This window comes from Antechinus flavipes, chromosome 2 (assembly GCF_016432865.1).
Source record: "Antechinus flavipes isolate AdamAnt ecotype Samford, QLD, Australia chromosome 2, AdamAnt_v2, whole genome shotgun sequence".
Taxonomy (NCBI): Eukaryota; Metazoa; Chordata; class Mammalia; order Dasyuromorphia; family Dasyuridae; genus Antechinus; species Antechinus flavipes.
In genome coordinates this window covers 509,811,668-509,832,777 of record NC_067399.1, presented here as the reverse complement: position 1 = coordinate 509,832,777, position 21,110 = coordinate 509,811,668, and the positions used below count along the sequence as shown (strand labels likewise).

The 21,110-nt window shown below is 32.5% G+C and overlaps 1 protein-coding gene across 2 annotated transcripts in view; it reads right to left on the bottom strand.

Moving 5' to 3' along the window:
* Positions 1–4,071: 4,071 nt before the first annotated feature.
* QSOX2 (quiescin sulfhydryl oxidase 2) overlaps positions 4,072–21,110 on the bottom strand; it is a 74,094-nt gene continuing 57,055 nt past the window's right edge. For both annotated transcript variants that reach the window (XM_051980343.1, XM_051980344.1), the window contains exons 9-12: positions 19,893–20,015; positions 17,935–18,085; positions 11,981–12,169; positions 4,072–8,486 (exon numbers count right to left, since the gene is read on the bottom strand). In XM_051980343.1, coding sequence (XP_051836303.1) covers positions 7,954–8,486; positions 11,981–12,169; positions 17,935–18,085; positions 19,893–20,015 — 996 coding nt within the window. In that variant the 3' untranslated portion in view covers positions 4,072–7,953. The remainder of the gene's footprint in view (positions 8,487–11,980; positions 12,170–17,934; positions 18,086–19,892; positions 20,016–21,110) is intronic.

The following is a 21,110-nucleotide window of genomic DNA, read 5'->3' as shown; positions in this document are numbered from 1 at the left end:
GAAGAAATCCAAGCTATCTATAATCATATGAAAAAATGCTCGAAATCACCTCTGAGAAATGTACATTAAAATAATTTAAAAGTATGACCTCAGACCTATCAGATTAGGTAATATGACAGAAAGAGAAAATGACAAATGCTAGAAGGTATGTGGGAAAATAGGTACACTGATGAACTGGTGGAATTGTGAACTGAGTTGACCATTGTGGAGAATAATTTGGGATTATGACCAAAGAGCTATAAAATATGTATAACACCTTTTGACCCAGCAATACCACTATTAGGTCTATCCCCAAATGGAAAAAGTCCTATATGTATAAATTTATTTATAGTAGTCCTTTTGTTGTGCAAAGAATTGGAAATTGAAGAGATGCCCATCAATTGGGGAACAGTTGAACAAATTGTTGTATATGAGTGTGATGATAGAATACTATTGTACTGTATAAACTAAGGAAAAGGATTGTTTCAGAAGACATATATATATATATATATATATATATATATATATATTATATATATATATATATATATATATAATATAAACATAAATTTATGCAGGGTAAAATGAGCAGAACCAGGAGATCATTGTACACAATAACAGCAATGTAGTAATGATGATCAACTGTGAAAAACTTAGCTACTCTAGTAAATTAAAATGACCCAAGACAACTTCTTCCTTCTTCTTTTTCTTTTTCTTCTTCTTCTTCTTCCTCTTCCTCCTCCTCCTCCTCCTCCTTCTTCTCCTCCTCCTCCTTTTTGATGAGGCAATTGGGGTTAAGTGACTTGTCCAGGATCACACAGCTAGAAAGTATTAAATATCTGAGGCCTGAGTTGAATTGAAGTCCTCCTGACTTCAGGGCCAGTGCTCCATCCACTGTGCCATCTAGCTTCCCTGACCCAAGACAATTCTAAAGAACTTATGGTTTAAAAAATTGCTACTCAATTCTAGAGAGAATTAATGAAATTTGAGTACAAATTGAACGATATATTTTTTTCTCTTGCTTTTTTTTTTAAACATGGTTAATATGGAAATGTTTTGCATGACTTCATATGTATAATATTTATCAAATTGCTTGGTTTTTCAATGGGCTAGGGTAGGACTTGAGAGAATTTAGAGCTAAAAATTAAAGAGGGCTATTAAACAAGTTTGTCTCATTATATATTCCAAGAAATCTTGAATGAGTTTTATATATGCACAGGAATCAACAACAAAAATAGGTTCAGGAAGATTTACTTAAGTCTCCTATCAGGTTACAATAAAAGCTGGGGAAACAGAAATTCCTCTAACTTGTGAGAGGGAACCATAATGATTTAAAAGAATCCCTCAATTCCCTCTAAAAACAGATTTTGGAAAAGCATAGCACTGAGAATTGTTCATATGTGACATTTATACCCGAAATTGATTAGATTTCTCCACCTTCAAACACATAGCTACTGCTACCTTTTAATCTTGGGGTTAACAAAACACTATACGCCGTATTCACTTATCTGACCACAAGAAGCCAGTAGATATTACAAGCATAATTTTTCCAATTTTGTTATTTTTGTTCAGTCAAGTCTAACAGCTCCTCTAGCTCATTTTACAGATAAGGAAACTGAGGCAAAAAGGGATGTGACTTGCCTAAAGTCACACAATTGGTTTTTGAGGCCAGATTTTAAACTGAGATCTTCACAATTTAAGGTTGAGCACTCTATCCACTGAAACACTGAGCTATCCCTATTCAGTCAGACACCAACGTTAGATGGAATTTGAATTCAGGCCTCTTCTACATCAATAGCTTTTTCCACTTAGCATCAGCAAATGTTGTCTGCTGGAAGATTCACACATTATCCTTCAACCCCAAGACTTATCTAGCAAGAAAAGATCTGGTAGAACCCATCCCTGTATTCCTTCCTCCAAGTTAACAATTCCCTTAGGACCTAAAATTTGAAGGCTTTTTGCTTCTTCCTTCTAGGAAAATGTTTTTTCAACTAAGGAAGGAAAATAAATGAAAAGAAATGAGAGGATAAGGCTCTTGAGTAGACAGAAAAAAGTCTAGCAGAAAAACTGGTCTGATTATGAGATTGAGTGTGAGTCTCAACCCCACCACTTATTGAAAGGATGATCTTGGTCAAGCCACTTGCTACCTCTCTTTAGATCTTATTTTTCATATTTGCAAAATGAGAGGATTGGACTGAATGATTTCCATTCAATTACAACTGTGAAATTATCTTATAAAGAGATTGTTGGACATATTATTCCTTCTGTGGAAAAAAAGCTATTATCATTGCAAGAGTCCTGTGCAGCTTAGGGTTCAGACTTTTAATCATTTTTGTGTTCTAAACTGTAACTTTCTGTTGTTAATACTGAGAGGTAGCATGAAATAGATGATCTTGATTTGTCCCCAAATACTGTGTGACACTGGGCAAATCAAAATCCCTTAGTCACCTAGGGAGCTGTAAGTTGCAGTGTGAATCTGCACTGGTAAAGAAAGTTCAACATTAGCTGCCCTGTCATAGCATCAGTCTCTTATTATGTTGGTACTCCCTAATAGATGCCAACTCATTTGAGGGAATTTTCCTGTTCATCTTCACCCTCCCCCATTTCTACTGGCACCTTCTTTTTCCTGTTTAGATTTAGAAAGAATTTGGAGATAGCTAAGACCACAGCTAATAAGGGATCTGCTCCAGGTCACAAAAGAAAGTGTAAGAGTCAGGGTTTGTATCTGGGTCATTTGACTGCAATGCCAGTACCTTCCCCATTACCCCATTATACCTTTATTAGTCAGATTACAATTATCTGAAAGTAGTTCATTAATGAAAAATGTTTACTCCCTCTTAAGATCATCTCCTTTCAGTTTGCTTCACCACTTCTAGTCCACAGAAGGCAAATGCATTTTCATATTAGTTTCTTTAAATATGAGACCAAAAATGACTCCATAGTGAAAGTGACAGTATACACTTCAAATTATTTTTTGATTATCCACCCCTACATTAACAAGAAGTTCAAATGCTGTGCAATTTACAGAATACTTAAGAAATTCAACATTAGTATGTAAGGAAAGCACTATGCAAAGTGCTATGGGTACAAGGTATTTCTTTCCCCCCAAAAAATATGTCTGCCCTCAAGGAGCTTACATTCTATTAAGACTATACCTAATAGTAGAGAAAATTTTTTTCTTTGGTAAATAAATGCTTTGGACTTCACCCAAAATTTGCTGAATGGAAAAGGATCTACTTGGTCATTAATGTATTAGCAGTAGGGATCTGGGTGTGCATACAGGGTGTGCTTCACTTTAGAAAAATTTATTATCTTTTAAAGTTCTGAACTAATTTTTATGAGAGTTGGGTATACAATTTTCACATTAAGAGAATTGACTACTGGTTTCTTTTAAACAGCAAGTCCCCTAATACACTTAAAGTACAATTCAATTTAAAATAAACTTCTAAGAAAACAAATATATAAAATAAAGTACAGCTGCATGGCATTATAACTCTTTCAAAAGAGTTCAGAAAGTCTCAAGTAAATGAAATCTGTAGAGGGCTGAAACTATTGAGTCGATGCACTGAGGTCAGGACAGCCCAGCACTTGAGGCTAACTACCAATTGGATAATACTCTATGGGGATATACTTGGAAAATGGTCCTTCCCACTATCCTGTGCTGGCTCAATGATTGGTGTATACAGAGGATTGTAGGAGGAACTAGAGAGTGGAGTAAGACTAGCCAGAGTCACTTTTTGGCGGTAGATGAGGGAGAAGGCAGTTGAGGAGGTTCTGCTTCCATCCTGTTCAATCCTGTGTCTGAATAAAGACTAAGGACTTTTGCTCATCCTGCTTCTGGCTGATTCTGGGGTGTCCTGGGTGCTAGTGCGGTTGTCACATTAATCCAGTTTTAATTTGATATGCAAAAGGTTTTCAAAAGAAGGTAATTCTTCAAATGACATATGTACATTCATGATGAGAGAGAATGAATTTCAGAATTTAGAATGCTAATCGAAAGGATGTTTGGAAAGGAGGTGTGAAACAACAATGATAATTATATACTCATTATTAGAGCTGGTTTCACTTTTTAAAATAGCAATAACAACTCTCTAAAATGTCAGACTTCTTTTATTTCAAAAATGTACACAGCAGAATTAGCCAATTCAATACAAAATGGACCTTTTCTGTGTTAAGAGAGAAATAACAATACTTTATCAACTGGCTTTTCATCAAAATCCTTTCATTAAAAAATAAATAAGCATTTAAATTAATGAAATATATTTACTAGCTTTCATCAACTTTTTATGCTATCTCTAGACTCAGAAAATACACCTCAGCAATACTAAAAAATACTAATATCAATTTCAAACATGAACATTATTTGTAGTATACCATTTCTAGTTTAAAATAAATTGAGAAAATATTTTTGGTTTTCTTGGCACAGTAGCTCCCCCCATCACTAACACTAGAGAAGAGAAATAATTTGGCCTCCTGGTCCCTTCCCTGAAAGTAAATTTCATATTTATTGTTCTCCATTGAAACTCTTTTAACATCATCTCTCAGAAGGACACAAACTTATCACCCAAACCACTGTAACTTTACAATACGATGCTATGAAATTTAAAGGCTCACTTTGAATTCTAAGAACTTTTAGCAAAATAAAAAATTTTAAAAACCCTATCATTAGGTGATATGATGTCACATCTAATTAATGTCATTTAAAAGGAAGCTACTTTAAGATAATTCAAACATGAATCAGAACACATTTCTGGATTAAGAATATTTGACTTTCTACATTTTTTGTGCATCCATTTCTTCCCTCTCCAAACTTAATACTTGACCCTTTCATATTCCAACAATTGAACTTCCCTTTATGGAACTGAGAAACATAAAGATTGGAAGACCAAATCTAATATGCAACATAAATTAAGATCATCCAAAGCCCCTCTTCCACTGACAGTAGAATGGATGAAATTCATTATACCAATAAGAGAAATGAAATTCTTTAGGTTCTTGCTTTTTTTTTTTCTGTCTTTTTATCTAGTAAAAAATAATAAAACAAAAGTTGATAACATTTGGGCAAACAAATAAACACCTTATTGAGGTTTCTTGCTTTTTTTTCTCTTTCTTTCCTAAAACTATCTACTGCCCTGAAATTTTAACAGTGAAATCAACATCAAAATGTCTTGTAAATACCAAAAGACTCTCTAGCCAATCATATAACATTTTTTAAATATAAGAAAAAAGCAGTGCTTTCCAAAATCATTCTAAAAATCCACATACATATGTCTCCAGACAAATCTTTTGTGACAAATCAAAAGCTATTTTGTGACAAATCAAGAATGCTATTCTGTTCCGATTTTAAAATACTAATACTATATCCCTCCTGTTTAAAATAAAATGACAAAAGGTAAAAATAGGCATAATTTTGGTAGAGGTAGGGTATTAGGAAATCAGATATTTATTAAAATGGAGTTTATGTTATAGAGTTTCATTTCAAAGGGGATAAAAACTTTCAACTTTTAATTATATAAGGATTTGAACAATTGCTATATGCCATAGTTTAAAGAATCTCAGACCTGAAGGGGACCTTTGAGATCTTCTAGTCTCCTTCCTTCATTATTTTTCTTAAAGTTTTATTTTTTTTGAAATTATTTTCTTCTGACACCAGAGAAGGATAAATGCTGTGAAGGGAAAAGGCCAGGGAGTCATTAGTCTTTAATCTCACAATCCCAAAATCTCTGCCCTAATAGTTTTCTTTTTTTTCTCTTTTCCACTATCACTAGTTCCATCCTAAACTCTAAGAAATCCCCATTAGTCTAACTGACCCTCCTTTGCTACTAGCAAACTTTCCTTCCATTAATCCAATTGAGAAAATGGTAAAGTTAGTTACCACATTGAGAAAAGATAACATTTTAAAAAACAATGCAAGATTTAATGCAGTCATGTTTTTAATGACTTAGAGATGGTTTCCCACTTTTTTTTATCTAGACTCTTAATTTCTATTCCTTATTCATCTGTTGGAAGTTAGCAATCTAGCATATTCCCTAAACACATATAAGGCTGCTTCTCTCCTTTGAAGTGAAACTCAAGTGCATTTACTCTGTTGACTTCAGTCTAACATAGTAGTCCAGAGACTCTAAATGGCTAAACCATTTAAAAGTCGTAAGAGTCTAATCCTTGGTACAGTTTTAATTCTAGCATTCAGAACAGAGTGGTTGTCTTTTTGTGCTTTAGAACTGGGTTTCTTCTTGAATTCCCAATTAAGTTCCAACAGCTGAGGTTGTCCTATAAAAATGATCTGTTCTCTCCTTGTCTATTTAAAGTGCAGCAAAGACTGGCAGCTAGTAAGATCCTGTGAACATATTTCACCTTTCCAGACCTAACTACCAACTCCACTTTCACTATGTTCTCAAAGTAAAGAATAATATTAAAATGATTGCTTCTTGGCTTTTTGGCCAAGATCAATAATATTTAAATGAATTCTCACTCCTCCCTACTATAGTAGGCTTTCTTTAGAAGTCCATATACTATGTTGAAATATTATAGTATTTTATATACACAATGATAAAACAGGAAATTTTGACCCAAAATAAGAAAAAGGTCATTTCATCACAGTGTTCAATATTAGGCATTAAGAAAAACATGTACAAAACCTAATTTAATAATCTAATGCTGGAATAAGCTTTTAGATTTTTTTATTTATTAAAAGACGGATATGGCACCTTGCCTATTTTCCATCTTCCTGGCATAGATATGGTTTTCTAACTTCTATTTTAAAGTACACTTCTGTCAAGTTGCCTGGCTCTACTCTGACTCTATAACAGAAACATCGCAATGGTCCAAATCATAGTGACACTGTAATAATAACTCTTTATTCCATTAACATTATTACTGAACATGAGCAGAATCCAGGCAAGACTTGAATCCACTCATACAAAGAGGACAATCACAGGATGGAGAGACCTTAAAAGCATTCACTTGCTCACATATTTCTTATGAACAGGTTGGAAAAAAAACAACCCACCCAGAGTCATGCCTTATAAAGATCTATTTAAATCTGAACCCAAATAATTTAACCTCAAAGAATGAAGTAAGAAATGGCTTTGTTTCTTCACAAAACAAATCTGTGAGGAGTGCATTTATCTGAAATTTATTAAATAAAAAAAAAAATCTCCACCAACTCAGATGACTTCAGATAAAATTGCTATCTGCAACCTTTAAAGTATAGAAATCACTGAGGACTTTTCTTCTGCTTCCTTAGGAATCACTGGCTCTGAGGTATTACCACTGTAATTCAAACATGATCTTGTTTGTTTTCAGGTTTTATGTTCTATCTCTAGTGAGAGTTCCCTTTACTTTATGTGGGAACAGCCCAGGAAGTAAAAATTACAAAGTATAATCAGATTACCCCAAACTTTAAAGAAATGTCATCTTAGAAGACGATTTTCAGTATCCAGAGAGTTGAGCATTTATCCTGAAAGCCTTCTCCTTCCAAGATGCAACCTATACCATAAAATGGATCAAAAATGTTTGACTGTTATCTTTAAAAATATCACTATGTGCTTGTCCAAATATAAAAACAAAGTCTTGATAAATGAGCAGCAAAGAGATATTTTGTTTAGAAAATTTAGGATGTGGGAAATATTTTTATATGGGGGATAGCATTTAATTTTCTTCTGAAATATGGAAGAATAAATAAAGAATAATTCTTTATGCTATGGATCCATAAAAGACGTGAATATTGAATGTTATGAAATACATAAGTATTGCCATGGAAAGGTCTGATACTTTTTCTTTGCAAAACAGGACATTCATATAATGAGTGATTGAATATAGAATGAGGAAAATGTAATTTGAAACCCAATTCTACTATGGCATAAAATCCCTGATCATAAATATTAAAGCTGCATCTGATGCTGACAATTTGCCATTTACAAAGAAACTTTGTCTCTGATTTATCAACAATAATAATTTTTTTAAAAAAATGTTTTATACTGGTGAGCGATAATACTTTACTTTCCACCATTTGGACCTCATGCGAGAGAAAAAATACATTATCATTAAAAAGACAGATGATGCGACATATAATAGAACACACAGGCTCATGTCAATGTTTGAAAAGCCAGTCCCTAAGAAAGATCCAGACTGTTTGGTCTCTATATGAATCTTAGATTCATATGGATGTTCAATTTTCTCTCTGTCAGGTCTATTATTTAATTTATCTAAAATATGAGATTTGGGATCTAAAATATTTGGCAGATCCAGATTCGGTTCTTGTCCATTTGGTTTCTTCAGAATAATATCTCCTTTTGACTCTCGTTTGACCTCTAATTCGTTAGTCTCATCCTGATCTTCAGCATACTTAAATAAGATATTTTTGATGCCATAATGGTGTTTCAAGAAAGTCAGCACTTGTACTTCATTCCAGCTGTCCAGGCCTTTAATTTCCTCATGGCAGTCTGGGCAGAGATCTTGTGTTGGCCACTGTACCTTTGGAAATTTGAGATCTTCACTTGGCTGGCCTACAAGTAGGAAGGGAAAGGGGAACAAAAAAATGGAAAGAAGACATCAAATCAAATCTATCCTCTTTTATCAGAAATAAATCAAATAGTACTTTAAAAACATGTACTAGATACCAGTCTACAAAGATTTTGTACAATGCCTTGTACATAAAAGGTGCATATAAAAAATAATATTTATTATAACATAGATTCTTTATCGCAGCTAAATTACAAAGTATGTTTTCTTTAGATACTATTATATCAGCAATTCTCTGCTACTTCCTATTGTAATTCATTTCTGTTTAATTTCACAGACATCCTACCTATATCACACAAAAAAATCCTACCTATATCATCACAATGCTGATGAACAGATTTACTTTTTAGAAAGTGAGTTAAATTTATTTTTAATTTGAGAACTTTTCAATATTCCTTGAAATCAGTGAAGACAATCCCCAAGTATTAGAAAAACAGTCATGAATAACTGTTAACCACAGGGAGAGCTTTTTCAAACTGTCACTGATAGTGAACAAAACAGTATTACATATGTAAATTGTAACTAATGCTACATATCCTGATCCAGGTATTAAGTGCAAACAAAAACCAATTTTCTTTAGTGCTTTACTTATGTTTTTGTAATACAAATGGATTAAATAAAAGCCAGTATTTCAGTGATGTTTTCCATCCATCTTCCATGAAGATTTATTTGCCAGTGGAATTATTTTAAGCCTAATTTTAATCAAGTATTGATTCAGAAGTAGTTTAAATGTTAACTTTAAGAATATGCATCCTGTTCAATTAGTGATATTCCTGAACATTACTGTTTTAATGGGCTTTATGTATGAAAGAAGACTTTAATATGATCTTGAAAATTATTCATACTTTGAATCAGTTTAATATTTGCTCAGAAATAGATTTGACTACTGGAGAAGACAGCATGTCTATGAGGGAATCTTATTTAGTTTTAAACAAGGTCAGTGATGTATCTCTGATGAATATACTCCAAAGTTGTTTCTGTCTAAAGTTAGCATTGTTGTCTCGGGGCATTTAGACATGGCACCAAACAGAGATTCATGCTTCCATTTCTAAAAACAATGTTTGATTTGGTCAGAAATTAAAAACCTCTCTTCTAGAAGCACTGAAAACATTCTGTGTCTTGTATGAATAAAGCTTGCCTTATTATGCTCTCCATCCTAGATGAGGAGGGCTAACAGAACCCCCCTGTCAACAGGTCTCTGTTAGTGAGGATGCACTGTCTTGGGTTATGCTTTCCTACAGGATCTCCCTTTGAGACCTTGTATTTAAGAGAAAGCTCGATGGCACTAAAGGTTTCAGAACAGAACTTTTCCTTTCATGCAACTGAAATTGCAAATCTAGTTTCGTTAGCTTTATATTTTAAAAAATGGATCCTATGAGTTCTAAGTTTTTCACTAAATGACAATGCTGAAGGCCTAATAAAGTATAAAACTCATTTAAATAATTCTAATTTGAATCCATTCAACTTGTGCACATTTAAAGAGTCATCTAGGATTCAACCTCCTCATTTGGCAGATGAAGAAAGAAAGGCCGAAAGGCGAGTGACTTACCTAAGTTTGCATAGTCAATTAGTGGTGTAGCCAGGATAAAAACCCTCCTGACTCCCAGCCTATGCCTATTTCTTCTGTCCCATACAATTGGTCTGAGAAGCTTAAATCATCCTATTTTTTTTTTTTTCATTCTGTTCCTACTGTGTTTCTCAGTTTGCTGATGCAAACTTGTTATTCCCTGGAAGCTGTAACAGTAAAATAATGTGATATTGGGAGCCAAGATGGCAGAGAAGAGAAAGCTGTGAATCAGAACAAGCTCAGACTTGATCCCAAGAAACAACAAGAAATATTAAAACAAAGTCAAAAGGCTAAAATAATAAAAGAAAAAATGTATCTCATAACAAAAATAACTAACTAGAAAACAGATCAAGGAGAAAAAAATTTAAGGATCAGGAGACTATTAGAACATCATGACCAAAAACTAGTCATTTCATTTTGAGAAATATTAAAAGGAAATCTCCAGATCTCTTAAGACCAGTGATTAAAGTAGAACAGAAGGAATCTATCAGTCATCTCCTGAAAGAAATTCCAAAATAAAATATCTCAGGAACATTATAATCAAAATGCAGAGCTTTCAGGTCAAAGACTACAAATTCTACTAGTGGTTAGAAAGAAAAAATTCAAATATTGAGAATTCAAATATTCAGGATCACACATGATTTAGCAGTCACCACTATAAAGGACTGGAAAGCTTAGAATACCATATTTCAGAAGTCAAAGGATATAGGCATAGAATTAAGAATTATCTAGCAAAAATGAATATAATCCTACAGGGGAAAAAAAAATGGACCTTTAATGAAAGCATTGCTGATTAAAAAAAAAAAAAGACTAAGATGGAAATAGGGGTGAACCAGCAGCTACGTTGTATACCATCCACTTCTGGCTTATAGTTCCAGGGTAGACTTATGAGGGGACCTATGCCTACTCCTGTTCCCACTAATACCTCCACCCCAGCAATTACAAGTTCTAAGTGATGTGCAGAAAGAGGAACAAGTTCAAAAGAAAGCAAAAGCAGTTGCCTAGGAGCAAAGCAGGAGTATCACTCCCAGATTTGGACCAATCTAAAGCCTGTGGAAAAATAATCAGGGCACAAATTCCTAACCAAAGAGGAGCCTGCAGTTCTGTCAAGGATGTGCAGAAATATTTATTGCTCTTTTTGAAGTAAAAAAGTATGGGAATCTGAGGGGATACCAATATACCGAGGAATGACTAAACAAATTATGGTACATAAATATAATTGTGCTATAAAAAATGATAAAGGGAATGGTTTCAGAGAAACCTGGGAAGACTTATATGAACTGATAGAGATTGAAGAATAAAACAGAATTGAATTGAATTGAATAGAAACAGAATAAAAACAGGTGAACATTTTATACAAAGATATTATTCTGGTGATATTTTTGAAAACAACTTTGACAGAATTAGGAACTCATTTCAGAAGGCTAAAAATGAAATAGGCTACCTCTAGAGAGAGAGATGAAAGACGCAGAGAGGAAAATGAAATGTATGTTGTTTTGGACATGGTCAATGTAGAAATCTGTTTTGCTTCACTACATGTGCATGGTAAAAATTTTGTTTTTCTTTTAATCACAATGGTGGAAATGGGGAGCAGGGTTAGAGGGAGAGAGCAAAGGTGGATTTTTGCTAATTGAAGAATATGTGCCCTTTAGTACTGGGTGAAGCATGGGACATGAAGCTCTTCTATATGTGCCAACTATGGTACTAGATCACAAACTAAAGACAATCAAACCTCTATCCAGTAACTTACAAAGTTGGCTGCTACAGGGTTATGAAAGACACTTGTTCGGCTTCTCACCTCGAAATTGATTCCCACTGGCCACACCAGGTGGGTAGGCCTCATTAACTAGTCCTAGTCTTGGTCCTAGTGTATAAAGGGTCAGCAAGTTTTTACGGTCATTTCTGTCATACCTGCTAGCCTGTTATTCACTATATTGTGTGTCTTCCATAGCCAGAGGACTGCTTCATCCAGAGTTTTCACTGAGTCCATGGATTCCTTAGCCATTTCTTCAAAATGCTGAGCACATTCTCTACATCCAAAAAATGTCCCAAGGTATTCTCTCATAATCTTCAAAACCACTTGGGGATTATCTTCAAAACCTGCAAGAACAACACTGGCTTGACTCACCATGCACAGTATATACGCCATCCTAAATAAATGTTGGTTGGCTCATGTGGAAGGGCTAGGCATGTAGAAAAAGACACTCACTTTCAGTAAAACCAACACACGTGGCATAGCTTTCAAAGCCAAACAGCCCATTTTATTTTATAGTTTGTACATGATATAGGATTGATAAAAGCTGTTTATCAGTAAATAAATATGTGCTTTTAAATATCTATTACACAAACATTTTTATAGAAACGTGAAAATAGATTTTTTTTCTGAGTGCCTGATGAAGGCTTCTTCATGCTTTTAGGATTTTAGAATACTATTAAGCATACTATACATAAAGGGGTAATACACTTTGTTAAAAGTCTGATTTACCAGCCAGTAGCTTGGAAATTAGAGAGAATTGCCATAGTATTTAAGTGTCATTGTTTGACTTGGTCATTTTAAATTATACTTTTTCATTTCAAAATTAGAATTATTGTTTCATTTGTTCATAATGCTTATGTTTTAGCATTCAGTTATTTATCACTATTCATCAAATATTTAACTTGATATATATGTATATGTGCATATTCATTCATCTTAAAGCTTATAAGGTTTCTCTGGAGACCACCATAACTAAACATGAATGACTGTTAGTTCCTCCATGGTTTTCCCTTTAAAATTATTTGAAAACATAATGTTAATGGGTTTGGAATAACACACAAAATTTTCAAAAACTAAGTTTTATGGTCACTCTTCTTTTGGTTGCTATCTATTATGTGAGTGATAAAAAATGATTTAAGTTAGTTACTCACATAATTTCTTGGATGAGAATACTTTTGTTCTAATGATTATCAAACTGGTAAAGCCTGAAACTATTTATAAGGTTATATATACATCTTTGAATCAGAAGAAATTTCAACACTTCAAATCATATAAACAAATGTATATTTTCCAAAAGCTACCTAAAAAACATGAATATGTCCTAAGAGGTCACCTTTTGCATATATGTACAAAACCAGGTCTTCAGTTATAGTTCCCCTTTATAAATTATCTTCCTCTAATAAAATTTAAGTTCTTTGAGGTCAAGAATTGCTTTGCTTTCTTGTATTTGTATTCTGATACTTAGCACAATAGTAGGCATATAAGAGGTACCTTAATAAATGCCTTCTCCATCTTTCCCCCCTCTCTCTAATGCCAAAAGAAATTCAATCAAGCTCTAAGAAAAGAAACTCCAAAGTCAAAAGGAAATAATTAACATTATATTAAAGTTAAAAACATAAAAAGTAAAAGAGAATCTATTATTGTGAACAAAGAAATTTCCATTCAAACATTTAATATCAAGAGATTGAACAAAAATGTATAAAGGATCCATGAGATTAAAACAGATTAAGCATCAGTATTAAAAGAAATACTACACAATAATTTCAAAACAATTTTTCTTAATCCAAATCATGAATCCGAAGTCAAATGAACTACACTAATAAACAACATTTTAGGGGTTTTATATATATATGCATGTTATGTATGTATGTGTATATATATATATATATATACATATATATATATATGATGTTTATTTAGGGAGGGTAAAGAAGAATTCTTTCTTAAAGTTTACAAAATAATTTTACTACTTCTAAATGGATGACAGTTTACATTACAGAGAGTGAGGATCCTGGTTTAAAGATGTTACTAATATTCATAATTCTTGTCTTATTTAATTTAAAATGAGCTGAAGGGATTAGGGAAGAGAAATGAATAGCAAGGGGTACACTTTTTGAGAAATTCTTTTAAATTTAGTGATGAAAATGGTAACATGAGTTAAGTCACAAAGTTTGTCATTTCTATATATTATATTTTGACTCCTATATATATGTATATATACACATATATTTAATAGTAATTTTTCTAATTACAATGTAAAGACAATTTCTAACATTTTTAAAAATTTTGTATTCTAAATTGTTTCCCTTCCTCCCACACCATCACCTTCCTAAAATGGTTAGCAATTTTTATTTACATATTAGTCATATTCACATACATATATTTTAAAAGGTATTACAAGAAGAAACTTTTAAAATAATAACAAGCTTCTAATTTAATATTTAATTTTAATATCCTAATTTAATAATTTAAAATTTTAAACTGCTCTAACCAAGAAAAAATGTTCTTGGTATGTTTTTTTTTCTTTCTATAAACACAAAATGGCTCATTTTTTTCTTTTTCAAGCTGAGAGCTGGATCTTCTACTAACATCTGCCATGTATCACTGAGTAATCTCCTCTTTTCTCTCTCCCACAAACTACTACAAATTTAGGGTAACTCTAATCTTTAAAATGGACAAGAACCATAAAACCCTACCTGTGGTGGGAAGGATTAGAGAATGAATGCATCATGCTTTTTAGCAGATAGGATTTAAACATGCAATAAGGAGAGGAAAAACCTTCCAAGACATAATCCGGCTGTCTCAGACTGACCCAATTCTTTGGGTATAAGATACACTCATCACATATCTGCTCTAATTTTTTTACTAAGTTAACATATACTGAGGATCTTTTACAATGTTACTTTAAAATTTTCTCTTTCTTCAATTTTAGAGGACTTGAAGAATTTTTACAGTGATAAAACACAACATGATAATATATCAAATGGTTTTAGTTTAAAAATTATTTTTTTAATGGCATGAGGAAAGAAATAAGCCTTAATTAAGTACATACTTTGTGCTATGCATTCCAGAATAAGATTTGGTCTGACTTTCATAAATTGAGACTCATGATCCCTTGAATTTCTTGTCTCGAACACCCAGAATTACTTCACATAGAATTAAGTGCATACACTGTGCTATTTCATTTGATCCTTACAACAATCCTGGGAGGTTGGTGCTATTAGTACCCTCACTTTACAGATGAAGTTAAGTGACTTGCTCAGATCATATAGCTATTAAGTATCTGAGGCTGGATTTAAATTGGGTCTTCTTGCCTTTCAGGCCTAGTATTCTATCTGATGTGTTGGAAGGCCTTAAACAAACAAACAAATAAATAAATAAACAAACAAAAAATACATAAATAAAACTGAAATATACTGTTAGTAACTCTTTCCATGTGACTCAAGCTACTTAGAAACATGTGAATAGCTTTTTAGCCCTGGTTCATGGTTCTCTTATCTCATACTATTTTTACACACACACACACACACACACACACACACACACAAACCTTCTCTACAAAACCTCTGATGCCTATTCAGTTGAAAATTGTTTCTCACTGTTAATTTTTTTGTCTTTGAATGACAAATTAGTTGTACTAGTTGAATTTCTATTATGATTAGGTATATTTCTAACTAGGACAACATAAAGGTATATGTTCCTGAGAAATTTAAATCCAAAGTATTGATATAGAAATATTTTTTTCATGGAGAGAACTTATTGTTTAAAAAAAAAAAGCAGCATGTAGCTTTGATTGAAATTGAGCTCAACAATGGCTATAGAGATATGCAGAGCTCCCTTGAAATGTGCTAGTTTAAATTTTTTGGGGCATTTGGCTCAACCATTTCTTTGTACTTATTGCATTCATGCCTGTATCTGAGTGATATGTAAGCATATTCCTAGCAAGGACATGAAGTATCATAGCTAAAGAAAATCTAGTCTGATCTTCTTATTTAAAAATGAACAGAGGGACACTTAGAAGGGGGTTGGATAATTCAAGTTCACTCTGATAAGTAAATATAAGTGTATAATTGTGAATTATTTTTCTCTATTTCTCATATTCTAATTGCTTCCTGTCTGATTATTTTCTTTTTCTCACATTAAAGATTTTCTTAACTTAAAAATTAGATTTCTGTAGTTTAGCTTTGCATTCTAAATTAGGACTTGGTCTGACTTTCATAAATTGAGACTCATGATCCCTTGAACTTCTAGTCCACATTCCCAGAATTATTTCACATAGAATTTATATTTACTTATCTGTATACATGTCCATTCACCCTTAAGTTCCTTGAGGAAAGAAATTACTTATATTTTGTTTTTATATTTTCAGTATCCAGCTCTAACAGTCAATAAATATTTAATTGCCTATTCTGTGCCATGCACTATTGCTAAGTATTGGGGATACAACTAAAGGTGAAAGTTCTTATTCTAAAAGAGTTTACAATCTAATGGGAGAGTCATTACAAATAGTTATATATATACAGGATAAACTGGAGATAATCAATGAAGAGAAAGCACTAGAATTAAAAAGGATCAGTAAAGGACTGTAAAAATTGGGATTTTAATTGGGACTTGAGTAGGGAGATAGAGAGCCTTATGGAAGAAAGAGCAATGAAGTGAATTGAATGATATGCTTGGAAGGAGGTACAAACCTCATAGTGTCTCATCTGAAAGACTTAACCTTTCTTGTATATAGTTTTTCTTGAATCAAGTCTTTTAAAAAACTTCTGCCTTGATATGAAACAGAATGTTAAAATTAATGGCACTAAGTCCTAGAGAGAGATGTCTAGAAAGAGTTTGTCTTTTAGGAATTACTCTAAATTGAGAAGCTGACAAAATTCCAAGTCCAAAAAAAACCCCAGAACATTCTTCAATGAACTATTCAACAAATAATCAATCAACAAATCAATCTACAAATTTTCTGTCATCTACTATTTGCCAGATATCATGCTAAAAACTGGGGGTGAAACGATAAAAGTAAAAAAGTATATCCTCCAAGAGTTTGCATTCTGTTGAGGTAGGCAACATGTCCATATATGAACATACACAAAATATATACAAAGTAATGAGGAGCAGGTAACAGAGGCAACAGCAGCTACAAGGATTAGGAAAGATTTCTTGTAGAAGAAAATGCTTGAACTGAGTCTTGAAAGACATTAGGAATTAAAGAGTGGGAGATGAGAAGGGAATGCACTCTACAAATATGGGACTGTCAGTGCAAAGGCATGTAGACAATCAGTGCAAAAGGAGTGCTGTGTCTGAGGAACAGTAAAGCCAGCTACTTAGACTAGAATGCCAGGGGAAGAGGAATAATGTAATAAGACTAGAAAAACAACTTTAAAAGGAGTTTTAAATGTGTGTTAATACTTCATTTTAGATTTCATGGGAACTATTAGAGTTTATTGAGAAAATGACATGGTCAGCCTTGAACTTCAGGAAAATAATTTTGGTAGTGGATAGAGAATGGACTGGACCAATGCAGGAAAACCAAGTAGACAAGTTGAAACAGCAAGTCACTTTACTTCCCTGAGCCTCAGGTTTCCTCAGCTACAAAATAGAAATAATTCCTCTACTATTTCCCTCATAAAGTTACCTGATGTTCAAAGGAGATAATGCATATAAAGTGCTTTGTAAACTATAAAAGGTCACAAAATGCCAGCTGTTATTATTATATAAACTTTGGCTGACTCTTTACTAAAAATATCATTATTCAAATTGGTTTTATGTGTTTTTCCTTGTTTTAGTGACTCTTCAAAATACAATGTCACTCAGAAAGAAACACAGACAAATCATTCTTCTTTATAACTTCCTTCACCTAAACTTGTCAAGTTCATGGAGCGCTGGATGGAAGCAGAAATTCAATTCATTCCAGAATTCCTAAATCCTGAATTTTAATTTTTACAGAAAAACTTATGAGCCACTTTTATCCAGTCTAGTTAGGCTGGGAACAAAAGAATTGTGCCTAATTTTTTGATACCTTGAGAGTCAAATGAATATAGATCCATGTTTCCTAAGCATATATAAATTATGGTAATAGTCAACAATCACTTCATCTGTAAATGTCACATACCTGTGTTGGCCAGAGCTCTTGGATGAACTACAGCCTGGACAGTTAAAGTGTGGAAAAGTTTCCAAAGAGAACAAGTATAACCCCTTAACTCTGGTCTGCTTCCTTGGCATCCAACCCACTTAACATGATTAGTTAGAAATATTCCAGAAATCTGAAAGAGAATTTATAAAGTCCATTTTGTTTTTTAAATCAAACTAATACTATTCTGCATTTAATTACATCATTGATAGTCTTCAAAATATACAGAAATGATTTGTTTTCTATCAATAGACCTTAAAAATGTATCACATATATTCATGTATCTCACTAAACTAGCAATATTATTTCTGAAAGATAATACTACTACCTCAACAAATTATAATTAGATTTCATGTAAGATAGAAGAAAAATAAAAATACAAAACACAGTTATAATAAAATCCTCAGAGGGACTACATTACATCACACTTTTTGAAAAGCAAGCTGATGAGTAAATATTAAAACAATATAATAATAAAATCATAATAACTTAGAAATCATGGCTATGCAAAAAGAACTGTTAAATGTTCTTTCTTCGATTGAGAATATTAACAACTGCTAATCAATTATTTTAAGAGAAGTTTGAATACTTTATCTGTTATTTAAAGTTTAGTCTTGTTATATTGCCATCATTAATTTCCTACTTTTATAAAAATATGTATTAAATGGTATATATGTTTACATGTATAAAACTTCATGATATTACTGCATTATAGATCTACTGAACATTTCAAATTAGTATAATGGCAAACACTGCTCAGAACTTAAGTTTATAAGATACTTTGTAGGCACATTAAGGTAGAAAACAGATTTTTATTTCTAACTGAACACTGATTAATGAAATGGACAACATTTACTATGTAAAGTAACTGGACAAAGCTCTTATTAATAAAATACTGTAGAAAAATGATAATTAGAAAACTAATATATATTATGTGGACACTGGCAAATATGGTATCTTGTTTAATTTAATTATTAAGATATTTGGTTAGCAATAAAGAAATCATTTATTTAGAAGAATAAGAATACATGATGAAAAATTCTATATAAATATCGACTAAATGAGAAAACTCTTAAGCCTCAACAAATATTAAATTCTAAATGCAATGTTCTGATTTCTCTGAAACTATACTAGTTACTTAAATTATATTTTGCATTACCGGAATAACTTCAAATACATTTGTAACTATTGCTTTTAAATGGGCCTGGCACTATGGCCAGATACAAGTGTTTAAATTTACTTATTTAATGAAATCAATTTTTTTACTTATATTAAGATATGAAATTTAGATATATTTACTGAAAAGATATTTACTAGTTTTCAGAAAACCTGGGTCTGAATCCCTTGTTCTGCTACTATTTATATGATTTTGGACAAATCATTTTCCTTCTTAGGGTTGAGTTTCCTTATCTGTAAAGTAGGGAAGCTGGCATATAAGGCCTTGAAGGTCCATTAAGCTTATTCAATCTTATAACAAAAAGTTTTACTTAACTGTTCTGATGTTGATGTTGATGTTAAGATACTGACAATGTCAAACTAATTTGTTGGGGGAAAAGATACAAAAGGATCCTGAGAATATGAACAACAAATTCTGGGCCTTATTCCCCAAAGAACAAAGGAATAAACAGTTCATCTGGCTGGGGAGGAGGAGGGAAAGATATAGTTAAACCCATTACCATCAGTATATCTGGGACATTGAAATAGTGACTTTGTTGATTTTTTTACTAGGAACAAAGCTTAACATGCTCAGAACACTTTTCTTCCTTCTAACTTGTAGAATCTAGGCCATGTTTTAATGAATTTTTACCAGACCCCATAGGTTGGAGAGTTGCTCCACAGATCACAAATCTGAACTAAGGATCAGAGCCATAAGGACAATGCTCTTAGTCCCTGACTATAATGCATCTCCTTTTAGATTAGAATATGAAGTTAGAAGTTACCCGCATTTTGTTATTGACTAGGTCCAGAATTGCATTGTAAGGAATTTTGTCCAGAGGAAGGCTGACCAACCATTCCTGTAATGTTTCCAATAACTTCACCACAGGTTGTCGGCCAGGAAATAGCTGAAAAAGATGAATGATAACAATATGATTCACTCAGGAAAAACCTCCAGTGTCATACTCTCACAAAGGGAAGTTTTGATCAGTTTTTTCAAATGATTCTAATTGTGTTTCTGAACTCTGAAAGTATAAGCCTTGCTAAGCAAGGCTTTTACATAATGATCTCTCCAAGTCAATATTTTATTGGCAGAGAAGGAAAGGGAAATCTAAGTTATGATAGTGCAGACTTGTCTATCTAGAACCTTTCCCCAGACTGAATTTATTGAAAAGTTACAGGCCATACCAATTTCCTCCCAGTTTTGAGTAGATACAAAATCATCCTTTCCTTTATATTTTAAACAGCTGTCCAACTCCATTAAAATAGTTGTCTTATTTTCACTCTGAGATAGCTACTTTACAAAAACAGATGAAATGATTCCTGAATATGGTTTATTTATAAAGATGTCAAAAGCTTTGCAAGCCTACCTGAAGTAACAGCCCACTTATTTATGTGATGCTCTTTGTGATAAAACAGCTGCTAATTCCTTCTATTCCACTCAGAGACTCCGGTGCTTTTTTGCTCATGGCTTCTTTGCTATCACTATTTAAATTGTTGATCAGCAGGTATGGATGGCAGGCATATCTATATTTCACTAATTAGTTTCTTTTTCATGCTATTTTGAGTTTTGGTCACCTAAATCAGACACATCAAACTAGCATCTTTATACCAAAAACAAAAACAAAACAAACCAAAGTCCAAAAAATAACCATTATATCCCCTTAATAAGGAGATTATATGTCTCTTACTTAGGGATCTACATCAAATGAGAGTCTTAGTACAATTGTAAAATAAAGATGTTTGCAGAGACTATTAAAAACTAAAGTTATAATCCTATATTAATAATAATTTTGGAACAAAAACCTAAATCATCAACTTCTTTATTTAATAACACTAGGGAATTTTTTAGACCAGGGTATGGAAATGTGTAAACACTATTATCTATTCACTAGCAATTTTAAAAGTATCTATACATCCTTGTAAGACATTTTTCAAGGTAAATGACAATTTTTACTATCAACTAAAGAGCCATCCAGATCATTTATATGAGGCCAACAGAG